At 42.4% G+C, this 22,704-nt stretch overlaps 1 protein-coding gene across 1 annotated transcript in view; it reads left to right on the top strand.

Annotated features, from left to right (window-relative positions):
- The window catches only part of LOC124798927, a 29,555-nt gene extending 7,144 nt beyond the window's left edge, over nt 1–22,411 (top strand). Inside the window, exons 3-4 of the mRNA XM_047262460.1 lie at nt 20,056–20,306; nt 22,157–22,411. Coding sequence (XP_047118416.1) covers nt 20,056–20,306; nt 22,157–22,347 — 442 coding nt within the window. The 3' untranslated portion in view covers nt 22,348–22,411. The remainder of the gene's footprint in view (nt 1–20,055; nt 20,307–22,156) is intronic.
- Nucleotides 22,412–22,704: the final 293 nt, after the last annotated feature.

Raw genomic sequence — 22,704 nt, 5'->3', positions numbered from 1 at the left:
ATTTACAAAGTCAACTAAGGTGTTTCTCGTGTCTAGAGAACCAGCAAACAAGTCTTCCACCTGTCTTTCATCTGCTAGATGACCACACCATAATCGATGTTCTCTCAACCAATTAAAGGCCAGAAATATGCAGAAGCAGTCAATCAGACAAATTACATGGGAGGGAAGAATGATCCAGGGCAAACACACATTCACATTAAATCTTCTCAAATTTCCACAGAGAACACACGAGATTGCGCAGGCTGCCCAGTACATAATCAGTATTAATTCGCTATTCAGCTGTCTAGAGGACAACACAGTTATGTCAGCTACATTCCTGTACCCAAACCGGTCTTTCCATTCGGACGGCTCCTGCCGTCTGTGGGAAACGTGAATCATTCCCGCCACAGATCACCGCCGCCGCGCGCCACGCACCTCCAGACAGAATCGTCCTAGGAAATCGGCTACACATATATTTGATCACTGTACTTGCAATTAAATATTACGGTCACAGTCGCATTTGGACGACATTCACAATGAACGAACTATCGTAAATACACCTGCTGACGGCAGTGGCTCTGGAAATAGAGATATTTGTACCATTCTTATGACTTGACATACTTTCCCTAGTAGAAAAAAAAAACAAAAAACTTTCATTCCCTTTGCTATCGCAGTATTCAAGATCAAATACTTACCTTCCTTATAACCGGTCATAGTCATTTCCTTTGCACATGTTGGAACACACACATTCTTACTTTTTAAGCTAGATGCTCAAGGGGAACCTATCACACATCACCTAATATTAAGTATAATACTTCGCCAATAACTGATTCCTGGCGACTAGAAACAATACTGAGCGAAAATCAGCAATGGGTGCACATGTGCCATAAGTTTTTCCTGCGAGTGTAAGAGTCTTACAAGCCGCCAGATGTTAAAAAAACACGATCGCAGCATCCATGTTACTGTCACAAGCGGTTTTGTTTCACAAGTATACATGTTAAACGCTATACTGGCTTTATAAATCAAGGTACTGCATTACCTACGGATGAAGTGGTTTTTCCAAACAAATACCACGACACTGACTATAGACAATGATCGCCGGAGTGTATATTATCAGACCAACAGTGCGGTTACACTTCGCCGACCGTGCAATCTCGTAATAAAATCATCAAATTTAGAAAGTGATTCGGCTAAGGAATGCGGTATGAAGCCGGTATTTGCAACTCCCTCACGCCGCCGCTAGATATTTCTCCAGTGTTTATAATGCTTTCTGTCTCGATGCTATGTCATAGGTTTTGTGGTATATCCACTGGGTTATAGGCGATGGTTGATTGAGAAAGATCACAAACAGTAGAAGGTGTGCTGATTGAGGTCGTAAGAAATGTGCACTAGCTTTTCAGATCTCTAGTGCTATGCTTTCCAGTAGAAATGATGTCTGTAATTTGGAATCGTCTTTCAACCAAGTACCTGCGTTGGATCTTATGGAGAAGTCTTTTAATGATTAGAGCCACTAGTGTATCATGCAACTGCTGCCATTTCTGCACCATGTGATTGTTCCAGGTTAAGTCGGAACTGAGCAGAAGTCGGAGAGAGCTTTATCTACCTCCTTCTGCAACCCGTGTAGAAATAGATTTACCGGAATTAGTGCGACAGGACCGTGTTTTGATCATTCGGTGGAAATGGGAACATGCTGCAGCAGCTCCGCCAACAATGTACGATATGTAAGGTCTGCGCCAAATGAAGCCTGTTCCTGCAAGACGACCGAATCGTGCCTCGGGCATGGATGTGTGTGATGTTTTAGGATAGTTAGGTCTAATTAGTTCTAAGTTCTAGGCGACTGATGACCTCAGAAGTTAAGTCGCATAGTGCTCAGAGCTATTTTTGACATAATCACCGTTTCTGTCGATGTATTTTTGTAGATTCTGTGGTCGTTTTTGTATGCCCATGTCATAGCAACTCGAAGCCATGCTGTTCAGAAAGTTATGAACCTCTTCTTTCACCTCATCGTCGGAGCTGAATCGCTTTCCAGCCAAATGTTATTTTTACTTAGGGAACAGGTGATAGTCACTCGGCGCCATGTCAGGACTATAGGGTTGGTGGTTGATTATGTTCCACTGAAACTGTTGCAGGAGAGCAACGGTTTGCCGAGCGATGTGTGGTCGAGCGTTGTCATGGAGAATGCGTACGCCGTTGTTCAACATTCTTCTTCTCGGGTTCTGAATTGGCTGTTTGAGTTTTTTCAGAGTCTCACAGCACCTGCCAGCATTAACTGTGGTCCCAGTGGGCATAAAGTCGACCAACAATATCCCTTTCCGATCCCAAAAAAACGGGTGTGTTGACTTTACTGGCAGACTGTGTTTGTTTGAATTTCCGCGACTTTGGCGAAGGATACCACCACTAGTATTAGGTGTAAAGTGGTATGGCCAGATTTCGTCACCTGTGACAAGTGGGTCCATAAAGTTGTCCTGTTCGGCTGCAAGGCGGCGAAGAAATGCGCGGGAAGCATGAACTCGTTGCCGCATGTGGTCCTCAGTCAGCATGAGTGGCACCCATCTTGCGCACACCTTCTGGTAGTTCAATGTTTCCGCTAAAATTCTGTGAGCGGTGCTTTGGGAAACCTCAGGAATCAATGTACAGAGATCATCCGGGGTGATCCGCCGATCTTCACGCTTCCTTTGCTCAACCTTCAACACTGTCTCCTCAGAAATTGACGATCTCCCGCTCCTTTGTTCGTCGTGAATTTCGGTCCGACCATCTGCAAACTGTCTACATCACTTACGAACATTTTGACATCCATGCACGACTCACCACATATTTCCGTCAATTGGCGATGGATTTCAATCGGCGCAGTGCCCTTTGCGTTCAAAAACCGAATAACTGCTCACAGTTCGCACTTGGCGGTAACATCCAGCAGGAGCTCCATTCTCAACGGCTGCCAAGCCAAGACTGAGCGCCTCAGCGCGGCGTGCGCAAGACTACACACAGCGCGTGAAGATCTATTCATAACACTGTAATCAACTGCCACAGAAAGAGAGTTCTGTACTTATAAAAAAATAGGAGACCTTAATTTTGGGATTACCCTCGTACATACAGGTACTACAGTCCGAAGCAGATCCGAGTCGTTCATGGCCCATTCACGTCTATCACCCCAACATGCTATCATCGTTATTCTGTACCATCCAACAGAGAAAAATTACGAACTATAAAAGCGCTGCTTACTTCATCTGATAGAGAACTCAATATATCGAAAACATATTCCGTCTGCATGCTGGCATCGAGCACTTGTGACGATCCTATTAATTATACAAGTACTCATCCATTGCACAGACCAGTGCAAAGTTTCATCACCTGTACTGTAGGAGAATGACCTCATCCCACAGACTATACTATAAGTCGCAAGAGATGCTCCCTGTGACCCAGTGTCATTGTCGGAAACATTGTTTTTTTCTGCTGTAACACGCTTTTTACTATGCCAACATTTTGTTTTTTCCGCCAAAACATCAAAGTCGGTCTCAGTTTCTAAACTGACACTAACACGTTCTGATCCATTGCCTCTCACAGAAAACTAGCCGTTGCATGGCGTGAATAATGTTCATGCTGCTGCTACCATAACACACCACACACACTGGATGATTTTAAATAAAAGAAGTTACAACATAAGAAAACTGCAAGAGTTTGGCGGCGTTGTCGAGTCTTTCCAAACTGCTGTTTGAAGGTGATTGACGACCTCTGAGCCACACGGAGTAACCACGCAGTTTCAGGCGTCATGTCATGGACTGCCTGGCCCCTCCCGACAGAGATTCGAGTCCTCACTCTAGCATGGGTGTGTGTGTCGTTCTTAGCATAAATTAGTTTAAGTAGTGTGTAAGTCTAGGGACCGATGACATAAGCTGTTTGGTCCCTTAGGAATTCACACACATTTGAACATTTTTTGATGACCTCTACATTTAAACTCATCCGTCACGGTGATGGGATAGCTGATGACTCTGTGTTGCGTTTCGATTGATTCCTCATATTGCAGTCATGTACATGATCACTGATTTGGTGCTAGCCATCCCTAGAAGGTTTTGCCCCTCCACCAAAATTCTTTCTCCATTTCAAACAAGCTCTTTCTCTATTTCAAACGAGCGATGTCAGTCAGTCATTGTTTGGTAACCAAAAGCATACCAGTGGACACATAGGATGAACAAGACACCGCCGATGTACTGTAATAATAAGCATCACAGTTCATAGCGATCTGTCTCTTGGCAGATCGGAGTCGCAGGGCATTCTCGCAGTCTTAGGATAAAATTAGAGACTGAAAGATCCCCTTGCACTGATCAATCCGCCCTGCAACGCCATTACCAGTTTAATCTGAAGCTAACCAGAAGCAGGCCGCTACATTCTGCATCTCGTGAATGAATTAATGCTTGCCGAGTGCTCACTTATCCAAGTGCACAGATTTCTGCAGATGCGCCCATGTCGAAGAGGTTAGCACCCCATATCTTAGTATAGTAGTAAATTTGAAAGTTTTGTGATGTAATAGCAGGCGGTTAAGAAGAACAATAAACGGGTGCTTTTTATGCATGATGGAGCTCCAGACAGATGGAGTAAGAGGCATTCTACATAAATTAACTACGATATCTATTTAGAGTATTGTTCTATGGTCTGGGGTCAGTACTACGAGGGTATTGGGAAGATAGAACATAAACACACGTTCTCCCAAGGCTACACGGTTCTGCACTTAAAACAGGCTATAATGTAAGGTCGCTTCAGTTTCCGACCTATTAGTCATGTGGAATAGAGCTCTGTTAATATTTCAATGTAAGAAATATATTTCCAGCGCATGACATACATTATTCTTGCAGGTTTCTTTACGATAAACTATGGTAACAAACTGTAAAATGAAAAACTACTTCCTTAAGATGTCTGTGTGATACTTGCACACCGTAGCTATCCAGAGATGTATTGCGTCCACTGTTGACATCCGATCACGGTTGAGAAATTATACTATGCTCGCATCAGTCCTATATAAAATGATCGTTAGTAACGGAGAATACCTCTTACAAGGAAACAGATAAACGCATAGCAGCGGTGTCCGGCATGTGAAATTACACGTCATGCCGCCACTAACTCTGTAAACAATACATCTGTCAAGCAAATGTATACACGGGGACTACAGTGCCTCACATTCACCTATCGCTAACTTACTATCAACTTAGTTATGAAACTGAAGTCTCGATTTTTATACCCAAGATGCGACAGGGGAATTGAGTAAATCACATAAATATTCGTTCATTAAGAGGAATGTGTCGAAATAGGGTGGTCGTATTTCATCTGTTTTTTGTTAACGATCGCAAGAAGACAGTGCTCTAAGTCACACACAGAACACGTGGTTGTGTACAAGTCGAATACAGGCTACGTCACACGACTGTAGCATCCTGACAGAACGACGGAAAAGAATGGTCAGATGACCTACTTCTCTAGAATGCATCATCAGTCTGCCATTAAATCGTACACTGTTACAGACCTATCTCAACCGATCACTCCGTCCACTCTCAGTTATCCTTTAACGCAGACGCATGTAAGTTTTGAACCAGATGGTTCTCTGTTTTCCTGAAAAGCGTCGAATACAGTAGTCAACTCGTGTGTATCACCTCAATAGACATACAGTAGAACGCTGGCTCGACAGAAAAAAGTAAATGCCTCCCTTGTTCCCTTCGCTTCCTTGTCGACGCTTTCTTCTATTCCTCCTGCTGTCGCATGCTTGTTCTCATGTACAAGAATTGTTCTGCTCCAACCAGAAGACATGCAAGCACTTCCTCAATTTCGCCGCATTTCGATGTATTTTACCTCAATTTATGCGTATTTTCCAAGGAAGTGCTTTTTCATCCTATGTGTCCACTGGTTTGCTGTTGGCTACCACATATTGACTGACTGACATCGCTTGTTTGAAACAGAGAAAGGACTTCTTTGAATGGAGAATGAGATATGGTGGAGGGGCAACACCTTCTGGGGATGGCTAGCACCGAAACAGTGATCACATACACGACTGCAGTATCGAAACGGAACACAGAGTCATCAGCTATCCCATCACTGTGCGGATAAGCTTAAATCTAGAGATCGTCAGTCACCTTCAGACAGCAGTTTGTTAGGTCTCGCCAACGTCACCGAACTCTTCCAGTTTTCTTGTGTTGTAACTGTCATTTACTTAAAATCATTCAGTGTGTGTGGTGTATTATGGTAGCTGCCTATAAGCCAGTGGATATATCACAAATCCTGTGACATAGCATTGAGATAGAAAGCATTACAAATACTGGAGAAATATCTAGCAGCGGCGTGAGGGAGTTACAAATACCGGTTTCATAATGCATTCCTTAGCCGAAGCACTTTCTAAATTCGACGATTTGATTACGAGGTTGCACTGTCGGCGACGTGTTACTACACAGTTGGTCTGTTAACATACACTCCAGCTATCATTGTCTACATTCAGCATCGTAGTATTTGTTTGGAAAACCCACTTCATCCCGACGTAATACAATACCTTGATTTATAATGATAATAAAGCGTTTAACATGGATACTTGTGAGTACCTATAGAAATAAAACCGCTTGTGATGGTAACATGGACGCTGCGATCGTGTTTTTTAGCATCTGGCGGCTTGTAAGACCCTTACATGTCTCTTTATAAGATATAGTGGTGCCACCCGCAGGAAAAGCTTATGGCACATGTACACTCATCGCTGATTTTCGCTCAGTATTGTTTCAAATCACCAGCAATCAGATAGTGGCGAAATATTATAAATAATATTAGAGGATATGTGATAGGTTCACCTTGGGCATCTGGCTTACAAAGCAAATGTCTTTTTGTTCCAACATGTGCAAAGGAAATGACGATGTCCAGTCGTAAGGAAGGTATGGATTTGATCTGGAATAGTGCGATAGCAAAGGGAATGAAAGTTCTATTTATTTTTCTGCTAAGGAAAGTATGTCAAGTCATAAGAATGGCCGGCCGGTGTGGCCATGCGGTTCTAAGCGCGTCAGTTTGGAACCGCGTGTCCGCTACGGTCGCAGGTTCGAATCCTGCCTCGGGCATTAATGTGTGTGATGTCCTTAGGTTAGTTAGGTTTAAGTAGTTCTAAGTTCTAGGGGACTGATGACCTCAGTAGTTAAGTCCCATAGTGCTCAGAGCCATTTGAACCATCATAAGAATGGTACAAATATCTGTTTTGCCAGAGCCACTGCCATCTGCTGGGGTATTTACGATACTTCGCTTATTGTCGAATGTCGTCCAAATGCGACTGTGACCGTAATATTTAATTGTAAGTACAGTGATCAAATATATGTGTAGCCGATTTCCTAGGACGATTCTGTCCGGGGGTTCGTGGCGCGCGGCGGCGGTGATCTGTGGCGGGAATGATTCACGTTTCCCACAGACGGCAGGAGCCGTCCGAATGGAGAGACCGGTTTTGGGTACAGGAATGTAGCTGACATAACTGTGTTGTCCTCTAGACGGCTGAATAGCGAATTAATACTGATTATGTACTGGGAAGCCTGCGCAATCTCGTGTGTTCTCTGTGGAAATTTGAGAAGATTCAATGTGAATGTGTGTTTGCCCTGGATCATTCTTCCCTCCCATGTAATTTGTCTGATTGACTGCATCTGCACATTTCTCGCCTTTAATTGGTTGAGAGAATATCGTTTGTGGTGTGCTCATCTAGCACGTGAAAGACGGGTGGAAGACACGTTTGCTGGTTCTCTACACTCGAGAAACACCTTAGTTGACTTTGTAAATTATAAGAATGACTTGGAATCTGTTCAAATCAGCGTGGGAATTGTTGGTTGGACTGCCCCATCTGGGAAGTTCGGACGCCGAGCGCAAGTTTCAGTCGATGCGACATTGGGTGATTTGCGTGTCGCTTACGAGGGTGGTACGATGATGAGGACAACACAACACCCAGTCCACGAGCGGAGAAAATCTCCAACCTGGCCGGGAATCGAACCCGGGCCCGGTGCATAGGAAGCAAGCACGTTACTACTCAGCTTTGAATGTGTTAAATCATCGACATCGGTAATCGCGAGTGGGAATATCAGTTTCCTCTATATTTTTACGAGTTTTCCCCGTAAAGATCTTTGCAGTTGGGCTAAGTTTCTAGTTACTCAGTGGTTTACAGCATGCTCCACCTTGTAGTGGTACTTGAATTACGTAACAATTACGGCACCTCAACTCAACCTCTCGATACCAGCGATATTCTAATGTGTTTCTGTTAACTACTTAACATATTTCTGAGACAACATTCAGATTTGATTTCATTTGTGATACATCGATATGTTTATATTGCAATGATATTATTCTTATGTGTATGCTTTCTTTTGTCACTATGATCTTTGACGTACTTGTAACTCTGATTTTATGGGCGCGTAAGCGATTATTGGTTGGTTGCTAGAGAGTCGGACCTTGAAAAAGTCAAGTTTTGGATGTCATGTTGGAAAGACACATATTGTCGTCAGCTTATAAAATGTGAACTTTAACAGTGAGGAAGATGTTTTCAAGTATGATTTGTATTGTGAAGTGATGTTTGTGTGTCACGTGACATTGCAACAAAAGCAATAAAAAGGAAGTGTAACTTAAATTCGGAGTGCTAATTTTTTTTTTTTACATCAATATTGTGCTAACTTTGAAAGGTTTAATCTCCAAGAATGGTTTGTGAAGCGCATCTACAAAACTTTTGAATATAGCAGAATAAAACCTAGGCCTCTTTGCATCCGAGCTTGGAATCATCACCACCTAGATTTTCGACGATTGAGCCATGATTTTACAACGAAACCAACGTGGGAAGATGAATGCCTAGTTTATTCATTATTACATGAAATGACTTAATTAACTGTGCTCTAATGACACCTGCCACATAATAACTTTGTTGTTGCCCGATAATGCAGTATTTAGCAGCGTGAGCAACACTACAATCATTATTAAATTTTGAACTTTGTTGTGGTAAGCTTGTTAGAACCTCATTTAAGTTTTGGGTTTCTAAAGAAATAATTTTGCAGTATGTATCTTCAGAATTACAGTGTGCAAATGATACTGCTATGCAAGCGGTATTACTATGTGCTTCATATCGAGAAGTATCGCGTAAATGGTATGATATTCTGGTAAGTCTGGAGTAAGGTGTAGAAAGCAAGCAAGCAAACAAGCAAGCACGTTGGAGCCAGAAACTGTGTCGCGTTTGTGCTGAGGGGAACCGACCCAGCCTTTGTACAACAGTCTTCACGGTATAACGGTATTTGTACGAGAGTCTGGTGGTCGCTACTGTGTGTCCTATCGTGAGGGAGGTATAGATTCAGCACATTGATAGCCGTAAGGGGAATGAAAGATTTTTTTTCGCGGAGAATTATGTGCGCTATAGATACTGAGAATCATTCCAGAACCATGACCGTCAAGAGCAGACATTTCCAGTACATTTCTCTGCGTCAGACTGTGGCAGCAATCCTAATATTTAATTGTAGTTACTCTGATAAATTTGTGCTTGGGTCCAAATATTCTTGTGAGTCTGGAGATAGCCGTAGAAAGCATAGCAGCAAGCAAGCAGGTCACGGCCAGAAACAGTATCTCATTAGGCACCTTTGTTCGTAGCTGGGGCTTGCCCATCCTTTGCACACCAGTTCTGAAAGTCCAAGAAAGCTTCTGGGTTATGACAATTTGGCTCACGGATCCCACTGGACGGGTGAATAGTGAACTAACACCAAGTTTGCTTTAAGTCGGCATCAGCACCAAGTCTGTCGCTTGTATAGTCTGCTGAAACATGAGAAGATTTAATACGACAAGTGTTTTTGAATTCTTACCACTCAGGTTCTCCTGTGGTGTGGGGTCAACCACAGCTGGCTGGATTCTCTCTGGCTGACACGCTCTTCCGCAGCTGTGGTCATGGGCCACTTTGACGGTGGCATCAGCGCTGCACAGTGTGGGATGGATTTGACGATCTGTAGACCAGTTTTGCGGGGTTTAACAGTCAGTGCATTATGGAAATTTGTACAAAATATTGTTGTCAGTGAAAGTCTCACCTGCAGAAAAAAAGTGGCTGACAGTGCTCTCAAAATGGCACCATCACTAATTTGGCGGGTAAATTCAGTAAGAGCCAATCAGAATACTCCATTCATTCATAAGACGTCCTTTGCGCTGGGGCATAAGGGACTCTACAAACTGGTTCAAACAAGGTGGAGGCAAGGTATCTATGGAAAGTTCTGAAAAAGCAAGTGTTCAAAGATAAGTTGAAGGAGACCATCAATCTCTGGCTGGGATGCTGTCACTCATCCGCCCCTGTGGCATTAAGGCATCTCCAGACCAGTAGTTGTAGTAGACCGAAAATTCTCACAATTCTTTTTTCTGTAGGACAGTGCTTCGAATTCTGTTTGCGTAATTGTTCTGATTTCCCCGTCATTGCTTAGACAGAGCTCTCTTTGCAAACAACAAGAATGCTTTTACAATTATCTGTGTTTTCGGAAGTATGCTCAGACGTGACGAAGGTTTTCGGTGGCGAAAGCGTAGTTTCTGAGAGGTATGTTGAAAGAAGTACGTCATCACGTCTTGCTTTCCAGGAAGGGAACATGTGATGCCTCGTTAGGACCATCAGGAAGAATGCAATCGGTGTTATTCTGTGTTTTTTCGTTAAAAGGTCCTGTTAGGACAAGAATTTCCATGCATACAAGTTAAGACATCACGAAAGCTCCTACAACAACAACAAAAGCGACCGTTAACTGTTCCTGGGACACTTTAAGATTTCCAGGAAGGGATTGATATGTTATGTATGGGCTGTCCTGTTAGGATTGCTAGGAAGAATGCATCTTGTGTTATTCTGGGGAGCATTTCAAAGGATTTGTATAATCCAGAGTGATCCACCATGCAAACATCTTGCCGAGGGTGGTCCGCTATGCGAACATCTCGTTGGACTGCAGGTACGAAGGCTATGCGTCATTGCTCCAGCAACGGTGCCTAGGTAGACACGTGTTTCTACAGGTATTTCTCAGGTGTATGAAAGGGATGCCGCCACCTCATGCTCACGGGACCCAAAGTGACACCTGCGCATGAATCGGCAGCTGACGATTGCTGCGTCGCTCTGCGGGTGCCGCCTGTACGTCCAGACTCTTGGGAGCATCTGCGGTGGCGTTCTGTGCAGTCCAGTGGGCAGGGGACGGCGGGCGGTGCGTGCTTCGCGATCGAAAGATTTTTAACTGTGTAGTTATTTGTGATAGGTGTTTCATGACGGTATTTTTTGCACGATCGGCATTAAAAGAAGGGCTATCGATTTAATTACTTCTTACAGGACCTGCATCTTTGCAAACAGCAGATAATGATGAGCAAGAGAAATCCAGTCTCCACAAACTGATTTTTTAAAATAAAGAAACAATATAACCTCGGATTTCCCTTCGTGAGAACTTTCCTCTCCATGAGATCCTTCCTCTCCACTGCAGAGCCGCCAATTTCCACTGAGGAGGGGAAGTGGAGAGGGGTGGGGGAAGAGGGTCAAGATCGGGTAGCAGGAAGCGTGGATCGATTTCCTGAAAAATTCTTTAAATAAATACATAAATAAAATATATTCTATACACTGTGTTGAATCCCATAAATTGTTTAAATAAACAATACACATTGTCAAAATTGTTAAACAATATTCCATACATTGCAATCGAATTCCTTCCAAGTTACCAATCAACTGAATCTTTTTCCGCCAATTTCCGGGTAGGATGTTGGGGGAGGGGGCAGGGTGTTTAGCAGAGAGGGAGATGTTAATTAATTGAGCAATTTAATTAATTACTCAGTCAAATTGATAATAGTGAGAGATGCTATTCCAATAACTCAGTCCTGAAAACGCACCTGTAGCAGCGAGTGGGACAGGGTGTGTTGGATCTTCCTTGGGGGTGGAGGGGGGAGGGGGATGAGGGGGGGACATAGATTAAGGACCTGTCAATAAAAAGGAAGGATCCTTTTAATTGAATAATAGGTTAAGAACCTGTCAAACAAAGGAGGCAATATGATAATGACCTGTCAATCAAAGGAGAACAACAATAGGTTTGCCCCTGAGTGCACACTTGCCACTGATGTAGGCAACCCACATAAAAAAAGGCGCTTGTGCATTTGAAACATCTCATTTTACTTTATCATCCCAGTATTTCATATATGATCAACGTACAGTAGTAATTCCTTAGTTACAAGATACAGTAAGAGATCTAAAAAAATATGTGTACTGGAACTACAGTAAGTGACGAGCCAAAACATTATGAGCATCTGCTTCATATCGTGTATGTCCATCTTCAGACCAGAACAGATCAGAGGTTCTGTGTGGCTCGGATTCGATTACTCCTCGGTGTCCTTCTGGAGGTATCTACATCACATGTCTAAGCAGAGGTCAAACATTTCCTGTACATTATGGGTCAGTAGCTGGCAGCCACACGTATTCCATGGGTTCAAATGTATCGATTTTCGTCAAACCATATGCCTGAGTTCGCTCTCTCTCTCTCTCTCTCTCATTTTCCTCACGTCACGACTCCTCGAAGCACCATTCTGACCTTGCGACATACTAAGTTATCCAAGTTATCCTGCTGGAAGATGCCATCGCTGTAGGAATGGATATTATCCGGCTGATCCCGGCGGAGGTTCGAGTCCTCCCTCGGGCATGGGTGTGTGTGTGTTTGTCCTTAGGATAATTTAGGTTAAATAGTGTGTAAGCTTAGGGACTGACGACCTTAGCAGTTAAGTCCCATAAGATTTCACACACATTTGAACATTTGATCATTTTTGCAGGGCGCACAAACTCAGCAGAGACGACACCCAACAAAGGGAGCATGCGTAGCTAGTTAGGTAATGTTTATTCGTCCATAGATCATTTCGAAAATGGTATCAGGCGCGGCACGCCATCTGAATTGAATTTTTTTAAATTAACTAATTTGTGCATTTAGCAATATTATCTGTGTTGCGTAGGATTTGGGCGGAGTGGACTTTGGGCTAGAATTTGTGCAGACAAGGGCCCAGTTTAACAACTAATTTGTTAAACATAAAAGATATATCTTGACATGAGAGAAGTGATAACAAAACAGAATTAACAGCCCAGTGCAGTTCTTGAAGGTAGGGCTCAACAAGAAAAATAACAGGGTAGAATACCTTTTGAAGCAATGGAAACAAAATTCATATTGAATAGGGTCAAATGTAGTTTACAATAATAGCTGACTGTATCTAGGCCTGGGACGCAAGCGGAAAAACGACAATAAAAATTAATTTATGCAGTTAACCATAGAAGACAACTCTCCTCCTCCTGCATAGGCCATGATGGCCCAAAGGTACCGACTGGCAGCCATGTCATCCTCAGCCCACAGGCATCACTGGATGCGAACATGGAGGGGCATGTGGTCAGCACACCGCTCTCCCGGCCGTATGTCAGTTTCCGAGACCGGAGCCGTTACTCCTCAATGAAGTAGCTCCTCAGATTGCCTCACAAGGGCCGAGTGCACCCCGTTTGCGAACAGTGCTCGGTAGACCGTATGGTCCCCCATGCAACTGCCAACCCAGCCCGACAGCCCTTAACTTTGGTGATATGGCGGGAACTGGTGTTACCACTACGGCAAGGCCGTATAGAAGACAACTCCCTTATTTAATTAAGGCTACTTACATTAGGACGCAACTAAATAGACATAGATCAGCCGGAACATTATGATCACTAACCTACTGTCGATATAATACCGTCCTGGCTGTAGCATCGTCACCTGGCGAGGAATTACTACCAATCAGACATACGCAAGGTGCATGTAGTATCAGTGAACGTGCTGTCCGTATGAAAAATGGGGACGACGCTCGATGTATCTCAGTTTGACAGAGAGCAGATTGTAACAGCCTGGAGGCTCGGCACGAACGTTTCAGGAACTACACGACTCGTCGGATATTCAAGAACAAGGCCGTGAATCCGTCGTCTTCCAAGGGAAGAGGTCCCTAATACCTGTACTGCAGGATAGAGACATGCTGGCGGCCGCTCCATTATGGGCTGGGGAACATTCAATTGGACATTAAAAACTGTAAAATGATAACCAGTATTACATTCTAAAAATTGTGTTTTTAGAGTTTATGCATAATTATTATAAAGTTTATTTTATGAATATGAAATTCCATCTAGACGAACTAGAGTCAAGTATTTATATAGTTATAGTCATCGCCTTAAGGGGTGCACACAGATTGCCCTATGGCGGCTTCGGCGCGAGACGCGAATAACTGATCCGGACAGCAGACATATTGTTCCATGATTTCTTTCGTAAAAGGGACAACATACCTACTCAAAATAGCAGTTTGAATTGTTGAAATATTCCGTTATAACTTGTGAACTGTTAGGAGACCAACTGTTCAAACAAATTTCGGGGTTGTAGAAGGTGTCAAAATATCGTGCGATGAATTAAACGACGACGGACTGCAAGGCCGAAATTTGTTTGAACTTCCAAATCTCCGGGAAAATTTTAAAATTCACAGGAGACCAAATGATACAAGACAGCATCCACGGCGGGACTACCCTTCGACTTCCATTTGAAAACTTCTGGGGTTGTTTGTCAGCATCGGGAAGACCCAAACTATCCACACGTCCACTCGTTCTAAAACACCTTGAGTTTTGTGTTAACTTCTATTTAATTTCGGTCCTCGTAAAGCTCTGTTAGAAACAGTACGTTTGTTTTATTTCTGTCGTGATGTGTTAAGTGAGTTGGAACAGTGAATGTATTCTCTCGAAACTAAGAAGAGCACCAAAAGTGGTAGCTACATTTCTAATTAGCCTATAATTATCTCTAAATTTTCTAGCAAATACTATGCGGATCAAAGATGCATAGACACTTAAAGTTCTATTATCACTTATTTTCACTCTTTGCACCAAATAATGAATTTGTTGAAATGTCGAAATATGTTACAAATTATAGAAGCTTTATGTTTAATAGCACAATTATACAAGCTCTGTTTCTAGACATATAAAATAAAATACAATTTTGTTATTCTATTCTTTATTATTTTTTAATACTGTACTTGATGGTTGCTGAGCTAAATGACAATTCTTATTTTAGGTTTCACGATTTAACTTGCGTAGAGTACACACAGTACAAATATTGAACTTTTTTGGCAGACATTACAACTGTATTATTTATCTTTTGCGCTATATAGACTACAAATGTTTCAGTTTCTAAATGGACCTGGATCCCTATTTAGTCTGGCAGCCCAGGACGTTTGAGAGGCTTAATGCGTCTCTAGTGTCAGTCGAACTTCCAGTGTTTAATATTCAGCTGTGGTGCAACTGTCGTGGAGTTCATCAGTGTTTGTGTCAAACTGTATCACACGAACAGAGTTGTGAGTGTGGCAGCAGGACTCGTAGAGGGATCTGCCAGCGAGGGAGTTGCTGCAGCAACACAGGTACGAGTCGGTGTGCGAAAGCAGCTGCACACATCCCGCAAGCATGGGATTACGATCAACCAGTAACGTGAGAGGGAATCCTGAAGTACCACCGATCAGCCGAACAGGACGGATTGGACAGGACACCTGAGTAGCCATGAGCTGGTCGGCGGCCGATAAGGAGACTGTGCTGTCGGATCTGTGGAAGTACGGAACGCCCACTGCAGTTTGCTGCAGGACACTCTGTTCCTGGCGGTTCCTGGGATGCACGAATTGCGGCAGCGACTTGAGCTGTGTGAGGTGTTGCTTTACAGAGCTTCCTCATTTCTGGTGGAAATTGTTGTTAATTCTCTCCTTTACACTACTAGGATCGTCATCAAAGGTCACTATTTATTATTGCCTGCTTGTCACGCATTGTGGTGATAGATTATCGGTGATTATGAGTATTTATATTGTAATTAGTTAGCCAGTTGTGCTGCAGTGCTCAGTCTACCATGGGTTACCTCTTTGTGCCTTTTTTCCAAGTGATATAGGGAGGTCACTTCAAAGTAAAGCAAAACATTAGATATTTTGGTGCTTTAGTTACACTGCTGCTGTAATTATCGCTGAGATTTCTTTTGCAGTGAGTGAAATGTGAATATTAGTGTTCCCTTGTTTTGCCTTATAATTCTGTTTTCGAAAAAATTCATGCTCACCCCTTCAATCTGCGTCAACATTTTATTTCCGCATGGCCGCTCTGCAAACCACTCTTAAGAACCTGGAGGAGGGTTCATCGAACCACCTTCAAAGTAATTCTTTGTTATCCCACTATCTAACATAGCGCGACCTCTGAGTTACCCTATTCTATTACGATGATCGTTTCTCTCTATGTAGGTCGGCGTCAACAAAATATTTTCGCATTCGGAGCAGAAAGTAAGTGATTGAAATTTCATGTGAAGGTACCGCTACAACGAGAAACGCCTTTGTTTAATGATACCGGCAACAAATCCTGTATCATGTCCGTGACACTCTTTCCAGCAGTTCTCGATAATAGAACACGTGCTGCCCTCCTCTGGACTTACTCTATGTACTCCATTGTTGCTATATTTCAAAGATATCACATCGCGGCAGCAGTATTTCAAAAGAGGAAGGACGAGTGCAGTGCAGGCAATCTCTTTAGTAGATCTTTGCATCTTCCCAGTGTTTTCGATTTGGTTAGATTTACTCTGAAAAAAAAAAAAAAATTCTTCAAGATGACGTTAATCCGTGCCGACTAGAGTGACGAATTGTTTATTTTGGGAATTTGAGGTTTTTTAATTTATTATTCAACCCAAATAATTTGCAGACTTCTCATGGTGCTTAGGTTCGAACCAGTGCAACCCAAATATTCAAAAGAAAATGAAGTTTTTGAACCGTACAGATTATAAAAAAAAACTTATAGGTATCCATCATGCGTGAAGTAATGCTGCGGTGGCCTGCCAGACAAACTAAAATGTACAAATGTGATACTTCCGAGTTATGAAACATAAGCTTCTCTGTTACCACAAAAAGTTATGAAACGATAACACATGCTGTACACTGGACAACGTCACGTCGCAGTGGTGTGATAGTACAGTGGGACGCGATTACTACGCACATCTGGACACTTTTTTGCGATTTATGCGACTTTCCCCTCCGAAAGCAAGTTAATAACTATTCATGAACAATGCTCAATAGCTAGTGTAGAAAATCTTGCTTTCTCCCGAACTATAATGCACTTCGAAGCAGAAGATTAGCACTTTCATGAGCGGTTAATTTTATTCCCGGTATATTATGGTTTAAAGCTACCAGCACTTCTCTACTTCGTAATAATACGTGCGCAGTCATTTTGTGTTTCATACGTCTTACTAAAATGACGCGTTCCTTGGCACTGCGTAATCGATGTTAACATCTTTGACTGCGACTCGAAAGTGCGTGCGACACGATCGGTAACAAATAAACAACTGGCTGCACTGCAGCAGCACTCACCGACAAGCGGAGGGGACGTCAGCCCGACGTCTGTGAATATTCATGCTCAAGTCGACACAGGTGCAGTGCTGCGGCCGGAACAAAATTTTGTGCATGCCTTACGCCTTATTGGAGTTATTGTCGCTGCTTTATATGGCAGAGACTGTGTGCACGATCGTTCAGGGCAAACATTTATACATATATGTTTTGACAGTTATAGTAACATTGTATTAGGTGCTCTGGCTGACGTATAGTAGATTCATTTTTAAACCTGGATGTGTTTTAAATTGTTGTCAATCCAGATGTTGCCTCAGTGCAGTTTCATTACGTTTTAATTTTATGACAAATATCTTGGGCCCTGTTACCTGGTTCCTGGTTTTAATTGACAGTTATGGTCTTGAATTTTGCCTTGACTGAAAAGAGTTGGTTTGTTATAATAGTGGCACAACAATGAAGACTTTTCCGCAGCATGCGTTGGTTTGGAGAGTTCTATCAGAATTGTCTTCGGACTGAAGGTCGCAGCCAAAACAACATACCTTGTTCACAACATACTACGTCCTGAGAGCCGATGCCTATGCACTGTTTAGTGATGTTTACAGTCTCCACTCAGGAAATTAATGAGTAACAGCCACAGCACTTACGCACTCACACTTGACAGTAATGTTACTGGGAAGAAAGGTCGGCGCATACACTTGGACATGCAGTAACAACCTCACCTGCTTCAGTGATTTTCTGCAGCTCGCGGACCTATCTTATATGTGTATTTTTACATCAGACGCATCCGAGCCTAGAATTCCGCAAGGAGTCTTCTGCTCTCTTCAGCCTCGTCGAGTTGGCGGTGGTTGATGCACTAAAACAATTAGATGAGAGAGAGTTGACGCACTGTGTTCTTTGCTTTGACGAATAAGTAATGGCACAGCTGCTTAACGAAACCAGATCTATAACCGGTAAACACAACAGCCAGTCACTAAAGGATGTATGCTGTGTATCGCAGCTATCTGGAGTGACGTTACAGATTATAAAGTAAACTTAGAGGAATCTATAATATATGAGGTAATGCTGCGGAGTTCTGCTAAATGAACTAAAATGTACAGATGTATTACTTCTGAGTTATGGAACATAAACTCCTCTATTACCCCAAAAAGTTATGGTACGATAACACATTCTGTACACTAGAAAACGTCAGACCACAGTGGTATGACAGTACAGTGGGAGGCGATTACTACGAAACATATCGCTCCGGGCCTAGTCCTGTGAAGCCATCCTATTGGCTGTGGTGGCGCCAGAGCCTGCAGATGGTGGGTGGCAAAATCTCATTGAAGACAATAAATGATAACTTTGAAATGGTTCGGGGCCGTAGTCATGTAATAGTTTTTAATTGAAAGTTCCTCCATTTGACTGTATACGTCGTTTATTCTGATGTACAATAATGAATTCGGCCTTTGGCTATTTTCAAGTACGACAGTTCTGGGCATGATCAGACGTCTATAAACGAAGTCATCGTCGAAATATGTTAAATATAATTAAATGATGAAGTTGTGACAGCATAAAAACGGTGCTATCTTGACAAAATGTTACCTTTTATTTGTGCCATACATTTTCTGAACGTGTTCTCGTTTTTATGCTGTGACTCCTGCATTATGTAACCATATTTAATATGCAGGGTATTTCGACGATGGCCACTTTTATAGAAGTGTGATCATGACCAACAGTGTGATATCTGAAAATGCGAAAGGGTCGAAATCAAGATTGTACAATAGAAAAAACCAATCTATACACTCAAATGGCGGATCTTTCATTAAAAAAATAATTTTAACTGTTACCATCTTTCATCTGGAGGAGATTATCGGTAGGAAGTGTTAGAGCCTGTGTACTGACGGTATGTGGCGAACTTCCCTTCCATGTAAAACTAGATCCATTAATCTGTAAATGCCTGTACGTATGAATTTTGTTTCGTTCTTATTCTTAAACTGTAATATTATCACAAGGCCAATTTTCTCGTAAGAGTTACCCGCGCATAAATAAAACTACTACTACTACTAATAGCTTTTGCAATCTCTTAGTCGGATCTGAGACGCTATGTGGAAGTAGTTGTACAGGAGTAGTAGTAATTTTAAGTGGGCCTAGGAGGCCAAAGAGAGGCTAGAAGACGGTTAATAAAGTGATTTAATAACATAGAGCGCAGAGAATTAATCTTAGCCCATCAATAAATACTTCGGAATAACCCAGTGAAGCAACACGTCACATAATTTTTGCCATGAACCCTAAACCGGTAGAGTGTATGAATTCTGGACACAGCTAGAGGTTGAACTTCGAGTTACTCTACGACCTCTCCGAGGGCGGGACGAAATAAATGATTCACCTAGTCAGATAACACGTACTCTGCTGCAGCAAATTGTGAGAGGGTATGGAATGTCAAATTCTGAAATACTTGAAGTTATGCTTCTCAGTTAATAAGTGAAAGCTCACCACCCACTAACCGGAATGTCGATATCACAGGAGAAGAAGAATGAAAGATAAAAGCGCATATGGTGAATGCTTTGCATACTCGCAAAAGATGGATCAGTTACAACTGACATTCGGAAATATTAAGGAAAGCGTACGTGGATGGCTGTAAACTGGAATGGAAAAACACGCCACGCTGGTGACGCACGAACACCTCCCAGGACGGCAAAGACGCGTGCAGTTGCGTGGTGGGGGACCCGCCTGCTGTATATATACTGGCAGCAGGAGAGTGTGGGCATCAGCTGTGAACCCCGCACTGCAGACTCACCTCCCAGCAGACATGAAGGCCGCCCTGGTACTCGTCTCGGCACTGGCCGTCATTGTGGTCGCCGCTGCGGAGGAGAAGTACACCACCAAGTACGACAACGTCAACCTGGACGAGATCCTCGCCAACGACCGCCTGCTCAACAAGTACGCCCAGTGCCTGCTGGAGAACGACGAAAACAACTGTACGGCCGACGGGAAGGAGCTCAAGAGTAAGTTGGCTGGAGCACCCGACAACGTTCACTACCTTCCATGTTCTGATGAGCTTAGAAAATGTATAAACATTTACTGACAATTTCGGTTGCGAAGTGAAGATTCTCTAACTAACCAACTTCAGTTAGATGCGGAGAATGAGTGACTTTGAGAACTGTGTAAAACATAAAAAAAAGATACACAGAAAACTTTTGTAGAACTGTGTTACTTGATAATAATGAAAAAGTAATACAGAGATATAGTATGAAAAGATGTCACATTAAACGGTGGAGAAAAGGCCTCTGTATAAAATGTGTGAGAAAGATCACAGAGATGTGATTACACGCTATTTCATTAACGGGTTGGTATCCTCGCGCTAGATGATAAAGGTGGAAAGGAACTATGTGGGATTGTATTGTAGAAGTTGTTTAGGATTCTAGCTGAGACGTATATGTAGTGAGTGTATTAGTGATCAATCGTACTGAGAACAAAGAACAGACGATAGCTTACAAAGTTTTCCATTAAGTTACGTTCTCGGGTGTGAAATGCCAAAACAGCAGGTAGTCGCTTCATAGGTTTATAAGAATTTACTAATAATATAAGGAATCCGAAAGTGTTACTGTCATACTAATTGTTACCCTGTAGTAAGTGACTACTAAAATTTTGCGGATATCAGTTTGAGATGGATGAGAAGAGATTCTCAAAGCATTTTTCTACGATAGTTGATAGTAGACGTAGGACGTAGGACGTAAGAAACGATCCTGAGTGGCCTGGATAAAATGCTGACATATCTGCTAGAGAAAGTATAGGTTAGAGGTCGACAGGTTTGGAGCTCTCACGATGGACAGAAACCAGACAGTGGATGGCCACAGGGAAGAAAAAATCTAGGCAGAGGAACGACGTACAGATGTTGGCTGCAAAGAAAAGATCCAGTAATTTGTAATTGTTATTGAACATGGTCTTTAATGACCATCATCGAACTTAAAAACAATAATCACGGCATTATCAGTGTCGTATAAAAAAAGCAGTATGGAACTTGTTTCAAGTTGTAGGTGAGCTAAAATACAAATTTCTTCATCAGAACTTAATTCTTACGCAGGAACATACCTTTTCAAGAGTCCTACCGTCTGTTGTGCAGATCAAATTTGCAACCAACTACGTCAGTGAACTTGCTGCTGCTATATAGCCGTGAGGATTCGAGAAACTTTTCTCATTTATCCCTCCAATTAAATGAAGAAGTGCTTTTTGTGGGCGATAATACTGTGCTGCTAGCTCGAATTATTGACGCAGCGTACTATACTAGTACATTTATATGAACTCCAATTACATTGTTTTCATGTATTATTCATTTTCCAAATATAAAGCTTGAAATACTAGGAGGATATTAGGAGTATTTAGATCAAGCTGTTGGGCAGAAAGTAGATCCCCAGTGTTTTCTGTATGTTTCATACAATACTTCGTTCCTGTATCACAATTATATTTTACTTATTTCTGTTCATTTCTGTAACTGTCAATCTTTTTGGGCTTGTTTAACACTATCATTTGACCTAAGGCACATACGTCTGTGCAGAACACAAAAATAAATAGCTCAGAATTTGAAATATTTAAAAACTGCTGAACCTCTAAAGTTTGTTTTATGTATGCCCGACTTCAGCAGTGAAGCATCTGAAGGTGGAATTCAGTATTAAAGTATAAAGTCACTATCTAAGTTTCCAGAACGAATAAAAATGGCGTATTGATTTGTAGTACATAGCACAGTTGTAAGCAAAGACTTGTAAGCAAGAAGAGTTTTATCCACAAGTAAAGTTAGTAGACTCCGCTTTACATCTGAGAAGCTCTCAGGATTACTAAAATGTTTTTCTGCCTGCAGGTGTCATCCCCGACGCCCTGAGCAACGAGTGCGCCAAGTGCAACGAGAAGCAGAAGGAGGGCACCAAGAAGGTGCTGAAGCACCTCATCAACCACAAGCCCGACATCTGGGCGCAGCTCAAGGCCAAGTACGACCCCGACGGCACCTACAGTAAGAAGTACGAGGACAGGGAGAAGGAACTACACCAATAAGCACTGTACTCTCGCGTTTCCACTGAATAAATGTTCCGTTATAATAAAATATATCATGTAACTACCCGCGTTGTCTTTCATACAATTATCAATAATTACATTCAAAAATGGAAAAAAATCATAATTGCATTGATTAAAAACGCTGATAAATCCAAATTAAAATCTCCAGAATGGTTTACCTGTAGAATATTGTCAATACTTCGTGTTTGCGTTGTGTGAGAAGAGACATCGTACATAGCCCGCAGCTATGTGTCAATGATAATCTAGACGTGTTTCAAAAGAGTTTTAATAACGTTTTGCTGACACATATGAAGGGCACTCAATGGGTAATGCAACATTAACACTGTGTACACAAGT

The sequence above is a fragment of the Schistocerca piceifrons genome, chromosome 5, assembly GCF_021461385.2.
Source record: "Schistocerca piceifrons isolate TAMUIC-IGC-003096 chromosome 5, iqSchPice1.1, whole genome shotgun sequence".
NCBI lineage: Eukaryota > Metazoa > Arthropoda > Insecta > Orthoptera > Acrididae > Schistocerca > Schistocerca piceifrons.
This window is presented reverse-complemented; position numbering and strand designations above follow the sequence as displayed.